Below are 10799 nucleotides of genomic sequence, written 5' to 3'. Positions count from 1 at the left end.
TGGATTTTACTGCATATATACATGTATATATGCAGTAAAATCCAATATGAGTATGGTTGTACATATATACTTTACTGCTTATATCAGTATTTATAACTGCCTATATATATGTATACATGTGTGTCTGTATGTATCTGGAAAACAATGCTACAAGGTCTGTAAATAAAATATTCCGCTTACCTTCTTAATGTTTTCCATGTGGTTACCTTAAGTTGACACACAGTAAGACAAGTTAAGACACACAGTAAGTGTCTATAAAGCTACTTCAGATATGTTGAGAAGTGTTTGATTTTTCCTTTTGGAAGAATGTTATCTTTATGATAAATACTACTAGTATTACTTAAAAGAGTGAAGATACCCTTAAATGTACTTGATAGGTTCACAATATCCAGATCTTAGACAATTTTTTTTTCTGATTAAACTTATTTTAAAGCATACTGCAAGAATAGATAGTTATATTTGAGACATTTTACTAATTTAGACTATCTTATAGGAAGATTAGATGGACTAAAAAGGTTCATACATTAGTAATTCAAATATAAACTTATACATATATGTATAAATACTTATATATATATATATACATATACACATATATATACACATGTGTGTGTATGTGTGTGTGTGTGTATAAGCAGAAAAAATCTTTTCCAGTTGATTGAAATTAAATTTGTACATTACTTGTAGGTTGCAGTTTAACACTATTACCTATGGATTTCTGTAGATACTTGGTTCTTTAGGCCAGATTTAAAAGATTAGGTTTCTTATTTTAAACATTAATCCATAAAAATATCTCATAACTTTCATTAAAACTGCAACTGCCACAGATTGCTAATTTATAATGTTATTTAACTATTGACATATGATGATGTTTCTTTAGTTATTAAAACTGTTAGATTTGCCTCTTTTTTTTGCAAATAATTTCATTTTGTGACCTCTATGTGATTCTTTAGTGAAAGTTCACAAAGGATCTTAAAATCAAGTTATATGAAGTCATATGAATTTGAATTCACATGAATTAATTTTCATATGATTTAGGTGAAAAGACGAGAGAGAGAGAGAGAGACTGCCTCTGAATTATAAAATGAGACTTGAGAGAAGCAAGTCACAGACAGTGAGTGAGAATTTTTGCATTTGAGTCATTTAAAATGGAAAGTTCTGTGAAGGTCATTTTTTCTTGCACAATTTTTGAATCACACACTTTCTATTGAATCAAATTCCCTAAAGCATATGCTAGCGCTACTAAGGGAAGAGAAAAGCCATTTAGAACAGGGAGACATTACTTAATAAAATAAACCAGATACAAAATCTTACCTTGTATTTACAGATAGGTTTTTAATGGAACATTTCATGGCCTAACACAAATATCAGATCCAATGTCACTAATTCTTATACAGCCTTTGGCTTACCCTGTAGAACAAAATCTGATATTATAATGTAGGCTATAAAATACTTTATGGTAAGTGAACTTCTAAAGACACAAAGAAAATACTCTATAAATTTGAAACTTAATTGAAATTCTCATACAAATAAACTTAGGAGAGCAATATTGTAAATTCAGTTATCTTAGGTAGTTGAAAACTTTGCTTTTGATTAATGTGTGAATTTATGGAAGATAATAAAATACTGCTTTTGGCATTTTTGCTTTTGCTTCCAGTCAACACCAGTAGACAAGCATGAATGGATGGAAAATTACCTTTTAAAAGGGTTGGATTTTGATGACCTCATGCCAATTTTCTCAAATCAATAATATTTTAAACTATTTTGATGGGAAAGAATATATTGCAAGATATATTTTTCAAAAGAAGGAATGAGATATTACACATCAAATAAATAAGTTTAATTTAAGAAATGACTCCTTGGTATATTAAAAAAGAGGATGGAATCTTTATGGCTTAATAAAATAAAAAGATAATGGATACAGATGAACAAAATATAGAAAAGTTGTGATTTGGACTAGACGAATAATGTCTTTTTACCTCTTCTTTTAACTAACCTTGCAATATAAGAAATATGATAGTCTCTTGAACTGATAAAAGGAAAGTTCCATCTTTGAATGCCTGTCTTCCTCATTTTCAAAAGCATCAGTATATGTACTAAATGAATAGACAATTCAGTAATGTCCAACAGATAACTAAAATTCAAATTTTATTTTTTCAATAATATTCATTAGACAATTTTTTTCTGACAAGACTTTACTGAAAGATGAAGTGCAAATGGGAACCCTGTAAGAATGTTTATAAGAGTTGTACATGACATATCTTAAGCGCCACTAAGTACACATTGAATACTTTGTAAGTATATAGGCATATCAACATGCAAGTGTCATGTACCTAACATTACAATATGCATTTTGTTTGTTTAAAAATACTAATGACAAAGTAGATTAACTAATTGTTTTTCTATCTCCAGTGCAATATGCTTAATTCCTGTGGATCCTACTTACATGGAATTGATTTTTACAGTGTCAGAAGTATACCCTTCCAAATGTTATGAACTGTAAGACATACAAATGGAACATTTTATTTTTAGAGCTAGCTAGAGGGCCACAGTGGTGCAGTATACCACTTTCAGTAACACATATTTTAATCCTAACTTTGCAGACTTGTCTCCAACACTGGTTAAATTGAAAAAATTGTGATTTATAAAAAGAGGTTTCTTTTGGTAAAATTTAAAAGTTAACAACCCATTCACAAACATTTATGTGAACTTAATATATAGCACATATGTCAGCAATTTCAAATTCAAATACTCATCACTTCTAAATTGCATTATAATATTAGTATGCAGCAGATACAACAGATACAGTTAAATAGAATTTGCAAACATTTAAATTATACAGATAATAAAAAGAAAACAAGTTTTGCAAAAATTTCCAAAACATTTGCTCCCCCATCCACTAGAATCATCTAATACATTGTAGAAACAGAGATAAAACATTATGGGTTTGTGTAGGAAAGAAATAACAATCCAGTTCATGTATCAGATTCCCCTTCCCCCAATTTGTGACCACTTGTTGCAACTACAACATATTTATATTTTACAAAACTTTCTCTGTCATCAAACTATAAACAAAAAGTTTACAACGTTCACATATTTAAAGGAGAAAGCTTGTGACGAAAGTATCTGAGATTTTACAGTACTGTGCGTAAGACAATTTTAAGTGCAGTTCATGCTGCATCAGAGTTTATACAGACACCACTGATGATTTGACCCTGGATGTGGGGAAAGTGCTTAAGTGCTGAGCCCCGGTGAGTTTATCTTTTTTAACTGGAAAGAAGGATTTTAATTTTCTCTTCTATAAGCCTGAACACATTTATTGGGAATTATGCCATTTTTCCCCTTTGTCTTTTAGACCCATCCTTTTTGCTAGGTTTATGTAGCTGACATATACATGGCGTATATAAGAACAAAGTGGCCCCAGTGTTACATGCAATATACCAACATCAATTAAAATCAATTTATTTTTATTTATGTTTTTACACTTTTTTGATGACCATCACTAATACCATCAAACTGAGTAGGTTTTATGTTATTTTCCTCCTATGTGAATATCTGTGCTTTTAAAATGTTATTCCCCTAAAGCATAATTAAATTCAGGACATTCAAGCCATGGTTACACAGGCAAAATAAAGTGTATATTTGAGGCAATTCTCTGGAAAATTCAGAGCAACATTTACTGATATAAAGAAAGCCCAACTGAATTATTTTCATTGGTTGTCTGCATTCATCAAGATCACTGGGAAAATAAATTATCCATTTCATTTTGTTCTGTATAAACACAGAAAATTGGTAAGAATTTTTAATATTTATTTGTCCTCAAGGCAGAATACCAGGTTGGACACCAAAGTGCTGCCATTCATCCTTGAAATACTGAAAGGCATGTAAGTGCTTCGATTTTAAAAGGTGACTTATCTCATTTTGCCTATAGGGGAGTTTTAATGTTAAAGAAAGAAAACATACAGATCCATTATCTGTTGAACACAATCAAAGAAGTTGACTTTTGGTATTCACAATAGAAAGATGGTTGTGATAATCCCTTCTGAATACTGCCTGCGAGATCTTATAAATACCTCTTTTTATTTATTCATATTGAAATCTCATAATCTATGCTAAAATTGAGAGGTAGAAGGATCATTTTAAGAATATATAGCACAAGACTTACCAGTCATGACCAATATCATCTATTGCATTTGATACTGACAATCTCAATACATTAAAATAGACATATACATGTAAAATTCAGAGCAAATTAATCTAATTATTTTTGCTTCTCTTTTTGTTATTCTTCATTACTTTGCTACTTTACTTTGGAAGGGTATAGCAGTGGGTTGGAGGAGAAGAGAAAGAAGTGATTAGAAAAAAATTTTCAATATATAAAATTTAATGTTTAGAAAAAATTACCCTACATTTTGAAGGCATCTCTATACCTTGATGGAAGCATTTTGTAGTTACATTATAGGAAAATGCCAACTTAGCATGAAAGTAAACGTGGAAATTCCAAGGCAAATGAGAGTATTCTAATTTTGAAGAGTTAGACAATATATTTCTGAATATTTCTTTCCCTCTTGTTTATGCAGAATGCCCTGGTCAAAAGATGATAATAAAATAATAAATAAAGATGATAATAAAAGATGATAATTTCCATGAAGGAAGGGAACTAGCAGTTGGGTACTGTTAAACCAGCTATAGGTAAGCTATTTATCCCTACTGTCAAAGCTTTAGTATGTGGGCAGTGGAGATGAACAAACTGTAGGCTTTAATTTAGCAACCAGTTTTTCAATGGGTCTCATAGGATGGGAAGAAAAAGAAATATATCTGGCATTTTTGCTTCTACATTTATGATCCCAGGTAATCGAGGATATTGCACTAAGGGTAAATATTGCAAAAACCTTAAAACAAATTATTATATCTCTTGTATGTTTTTCTCTTAAGGATAATCAAAATGCATATTATAATTACATGGGTTTCCAACATCCATACACAGCAAGTACAAGATACTTACATGTAAATACACTGTAGTTACCTATATTTTTGCATAGTTTTTAGTGTGTACTTTGTGCCACTTAATAAAAAGCATTACTCATCAGTAATTTTCATTAGATATTTTTCTTACTTCAGCTGGCATTGCTGAATTTTTTGGTATGTTCATTATGGATTACCATTTGCAAAGAGCAACAATATTGGACATTTGGAGGACTCTTAAGTACGGTGTGTCGGGTGAAAGGGGAAGCTGCAGTGTGAAAGAGAGGTTTTGCATGACCTCTTTATTAAAGGAATGTAATGTCAGATTTAAGATGTTACTTCCATAAAATTACCTTTCCCTTCCAAGAAAAAGCAAAGGTAAAATATTGTTTTCCTTTTGGTAACACTTTACAATAAGTGGCACTAAATTACACTATAACTGCTATGTTACATGGGAGTACATGTAACTACACTGTAGGTGTTTAATACCTACTGTACATGTGCGTACATGGAACCTCAATGCTATTACAATCATGGTTACATAATTACAAATGAACCAGTCCTTTTTTCATTGAGAGATTTATATTTTTTTACATAGTAATGAAAATACATGAGGTGTTAGCTTCCTTGCCTTATTTAGGGAAAAAACAAATGTTTTCTTCCCAGTTTATTTATTTACTTATGGGAATTTTAGTGCAAGGTTTGCCATTATGAAACAATATGAGAGCATTCATTTTCTAGGTTAAATTCTAAACTTCAACTTAAATATCAGGTTCCTTAAACTGCTTCTTGAATTCTCTGGTGACAGAAAACAAGTTAAAAGAAGCACCCCCCTCCCACATGAACACACACACGCATGCACGCACACTTAGTAAAAAGGAATCATTCTGTCTAAGATACAAGCAAATGGGGGAAAAAAGAAGAAATGTTGTTTGGACAATTTTAGATGAAGAACAATCGATGGACACTGTAAACAGTACACTGGCAGAGATTAGCTACTTTCTTTTGAGCAAAGAACAATGTGCCATATTCTACCTTTGGGTATGTGTGCACTTCTCTCACCTAGTCCTGTAATGACTGTGCTCACCTAGCCGAGACAGAATTTGACTAACTGTTTTATTAGTGTGTATATTCCAGATATAAGTACCATGGTTTAGTTTTTCATATTTATCTGATTTGGGTGAACAAAGGTGGGTAGACTATTTAAATTGGAGTTTTTGTTTAAACAAAAATAAAATAACTTTTTTGAGGGGTTAGGAAAAATGACAATTTGCTCGCTTGTTTTGCTAAAAGAATAAAAAATAAAAATATTTTTAATTAAAACCTAGAAATAACTAATTCCTGAAACATATAATTAGTGCCCCCCAAATATAATAGCACAGCTATTTTTTCTTCCCTCATCCCCCTCCTAAATTCCAACACTGATATTATTTAATTCTGTGGGTAAGGGTTAAAAGAGTCCAAAATCTCAAAATGTTCCAAAATTTGCAATTTTCTTTACACTGCTATAAATAATAATTGAATTATTTAAGCAACAATTCAGCAGTTTGAGCCAAGTCAGATTTAGATGGAATGAAGAGGGATGTAAACATAGTATCAATGAAAAGTACCAATTTTGTAAATGCATCCTGAAATTAATTTTAAAATAGTATTTGATGATGCAGTTTATACAACTTATTGTTGTAATAAGAATTTTCTGTTTTGTCCTAAATAGGATGAATTTTGTTTTGTGTTTGTCTTCTTAAAGACTTTGCTTTGAAAGACATGAACATTTTGTAAACCTATACTAGTTTCAATGTGTCTAGTAGCACCTACCTGGTTCTCTCAAACTACCATACTATATTAACATATTATTGCATTTTTCCACAGATGGTATGGAGTGAATTGTAAAAACAAGCATGCAATCACATCAATGCAGACTTATTTCTTTAAAATGTCATACTGTATATGATTTATTATGTTAACACTCAACCACATCATATTATTTATGTTCTGTATATTTTGAAAAGTGCTGCTTGACTGACATTGTCCTTTCTTTAAAAAAAAAAAAAAAAGAAATCAACAAGATAAATGTTTCAACAAAAAGTTTTAGAATTTTAACATTGTCCTTAAAAGATTTATACTTTTTGATAATCTAAGATACAGCACCCTTGCCTTTCATTTGATATTAATACATGATGTACTCAAACATTCCCCTATCCCAAAGATAAATCCCAAGAGATTTTTTTTAACCGTAGCCCATCATGATTTTCAACTTTAAAAGTATAATTACCATATACCATTTCCCCTTAAAGGTGCAACACTTGGAAAAAGGGAGAGTAACATTAATCATTCATGATTTTCATTCTTTAGCATGAAATAAATACTGAGACCTGATCTAGTAGCATAACATAATATTAGCTCTTTGAGTAAAAGTGTTAGGCTAATTTTGTTGTTGTTGACGTTTAAGAGTGATGAAATTTCTTTAATAGTTAATTACACCAAAATTTCAGAACTAATCCAGAGAGAAAGAGAGAGAAACTTTCTCTGTGAAGCTAAAAACATGACAGAAATTCTCTTTTACTCGCTGTGACATAAGTTTGTATCTCACAAAATGCATAGACAGGAATTTAATATAAATAATTAGTCCATTTTTACACAAAACATATATCTTAATGCTTTTTTTCTTTTCTTTTTTTTGGCAAATCAAGATAGGTAAGCAGCTCTGAACTGCCAAATTTTAAAAAAAAATTGAGATTTTTATTTTGAAACTAAGAGTTTATTCTTTAGGATATTAATCAAATGTGGTAGTAATTTAAAACCTGAGGCTGTGCACTGGTTATTAGCTTAAAATTACCTTTCCTTATAACATTGTGCTTCCATTGTATAACAAATAAAAAAATTAACAAGAACTAGAAAAAATTTGCTGTTGAACAGTGCTAGGACATACAGACAAAAATACTATTACATATTATCTACTTATAATATAGGTTTAAGTCATATCTAAAGGGATATAATGGACATTAGAAAATGCTTACTTGAGACTGACTTACCTACAGCCCAAAAAGTTAAATATGTATCAAATAATGTTTAATTGGATTTATTATATGCACTATATACAGATTCTAAAATGTCTTGAAATTGTGCCCTATGAATACGTCCAATCTGTGTAGGCAGGTGAGTCTTTATGAAGCAAATAAATTATGAAAAAATACAGAAACATATCTAATCTTTGTGAACCTCAAAGCAATAAAAGTGTTGGAAAAATTTATTTGTAAATGAAACTATAGTAACCTAATGCAGAATGTATAGAGATATACAGCATGATATGATTACAACCCAAACACATGGCTCCAGTATCAAGTACTATTAGATAAATAGCAAATTGATACAGTTCTACCATTGAGTCCAAGCATTCTAGAAACTATACTACAGTATTTTTGATTTGTGATTTCTAGGGCATATGTTTCAAAAACTTATCTTTGAACTACAGACATGTATAAAACATTCTTTGTAAACCTCTAATTTTAGATTGAACTTGAGCACATTAGGTTTTCACCTAATAGTATGGGTTATGAAAACTGTCCAATGGCATACCTAATAAGGACTATGATTCAAAGGAAGAAAACTGGAGAAGAAAAACTTGCATACAATTACAATTTTAAATGTAGAAAACAATTCAATACCATGGTTCATGGTGATGATTAACATTGTTAAGGCTGTATATTCAAGCACTGTATGTTAAGAGAACAATAATGTGAATTTTAGGCAATAAGAAATGTCCTGCATTATGGATGAGAGGGTAATTAAAGAATGATGTTAAAGAAAGCTGATTGTTGGTATAAACTGGCTACTGGTAGCAGTATAGTATGGAGATTAATAAAGGGAGCAGAACATGGTAGAAATGAATTCTGAAAGATGATAGCCAGTTTTCTCCAGCAGTCAGCCTGATAAGTAAAACTCAGAATCTAGGTCTGCATCTAAATGAAATATTCTTTTTTCTCTTCTGCGTTGACTTGGCTGCCTTCTGCATTGATAATAGCTGTGTCAGCATCCGGTGCGTCTTCAGCTCCTTTAGCTTCATTTGTTAAATATGTTCCTATGGAAATCAACATGAGATAAATTGATTGGCACATTTATTTAACTAGCTACCATCATTGCTACATTCAATGATTAGGTATCTGTACCCAGTTTCAATTAGGTTGACATGTATAAGGTATCCATTCTAATAAAAATTAAATATAAGCTCACCTTTTTATTGGAATGTGGTAAGTTAAGCTTGGGCCAAATCTTTACAACTCAAATATTCAGCCTAGAGAGTGGCCAAAAGGCAAATGGTGTCATGTAGTTGTAAAATGATTGAGATTAGATTAATCATGGCCACACCCAGAGCAGTGATTCTACAATTTATCTCTGTATTTTATTATTCTGTTGGGGGGGAGGGAATCACCTTTTCTTTATTATAGCCTCATATGTGTATTTCTGTGGAAATTCTAGATACCAAGTATGAATCAATTACAAATGTTGAAGAGATATAAAGAAGGTGATTTTCTACTGTCCTAGAAATAAATATCAGACTTGCCTGTAATTTTTCCTGAGTCACTCACCCAATGTATAACTTTGGTGAATTGTAAGATATGATTTTATTTCAATTAATCTAATCGTAAAGTTAAGTAAAAGTCAAGGCTTTTCTGGAATTTAGAAACTGAATGTTAGCAGAACTTTTTTTTTTTTGAGAAAATGATTTACACACAAAGAAAAGAACTTAAAGTATTATAGAGTGAATATAATCACAAGGAAATATTATTGTTAAAGGTGAATGCACTTTGATTAAATCTCTCCTACCTTTATGTCTTGCCAGATATCGACCAAGCAGAAATATAGAACACAGTGTGACAAACACGACAACAGCCACAATTCCTCCTATAAGAGCATGATCAGGACCAGTCTGTCCAGCAAGAGCATTGGGATCTAGATTGGAAAAACAAAAAGAAAACAATAGTTTGTTTGTTTGTTTTCCCTACAAGTAATGTCTCTTGTCACAATTTAGTTTCTTTCTTCACACACACACACACACACACACACACATATACACGTTTATATGCATATTTTTAAATGCACAAATTTCCCTTTTTTTTAACCTCCGAGGAAATGATTTATTTTTCTGTCTACATTCTCTCAATAAAGTAATTCTAATTGTGTCCTAGTTGTATAAGGTCCTGATGAGAGCTCAGCAATTGAAAATACTATTTTATACTATTTACATGTGGAAAGATTCCACTGTATTTACCTTGCCTTTTCTCTCATTTTAGTACTGAATATCTTGTCCATAGTTATCTATAGGAACTAAAACAGGTGATTTAGAATTGAGGATCAGATAAGCATCAACTGAACAGTGTCTAAGTATACATAATTTATATGGCTGAATCTCAATGGGAATCATATATATATACATACATATATATATATATATTCTCTTCTTGTCATCTCTTTGCTACTGTAATAGAAATAAAGGAGGAGATGAAGTAGAGACTTTCTCAATTCTTCTGCAACTGAGTTTGCATGAATACTTAAAAATCATGATTCATGCTACTGTTCAGCCCATGAATTACTGCAGGTATCCAATTAATACTGATGTGAGTAAATTCTAATAGATTTTAGCAATATTTTAGGAGCTTCACTTACCTGACTGGCACAAAATATTGAGAAGGTTACCAGATTTAAGCTTTCTCTGCTTAGCATGTACCAGTTAGGGGTATCTAATTCTTGTGAGGGAACTATAAAGAGGGAGTTCTGTCAAGTGACATCATTTATGGTCAGTAATTTCTCAGACATTTAGAGCAATGAATCATTTA

General features: G+C 31.0%; 1 protein-coding gene across 4 annotated transcripts in view; it reads right to left on the bottom strand.

Annotated features, from left to right (window-relative positions):
- Positions 1–2124: 2124 nt before the first annotated feature.
- CADM2 (cell adhesion molecule 2) overlaps positions 2125–10799 on the bottom strand; it is a 1401218-nt gene continuing 1392543 nt past the window's right edge. For all 4 annotated transcript variants that reach the window (XM_031963623.1, XM_031963625.1, XM_031963624.1 and 1 more), the window contains 2 exons: positions 9790–9915; positions 2125–9043 (listed from right to left, as the gene is read on the bottom strand). In XM_031963623.1, the coding sequence (XP_031819483.1) occupies positions 8925–9043; positions 9790–9915 (245 nt within the window). In that variant the 3' untranslated portion in view covers positions 2125–8924. The remainder of the gene's footprint in view (positions 9044–9789; positions 9916–10799) is intronic.

This window comes from Sarcophilus harrisii, chromosome 3 (assembly GCF_902635505.1).
Source record: "Sarcophilus harrisii chromosome 3, mSarHar1.11, whole genome shotgun sequence".
NCBI lineage: Eukaryota > Metazoa > Chordata > Mammalia > Dasyuromorphia > Dasyuridae > Sarcophilus > Sarcophilus harrisii.
The sequence above is the reverse complement of the archived record's forward strand: the minus strand, read 5'-3'. Positions and strand labels throughout refer to the sequence as shown.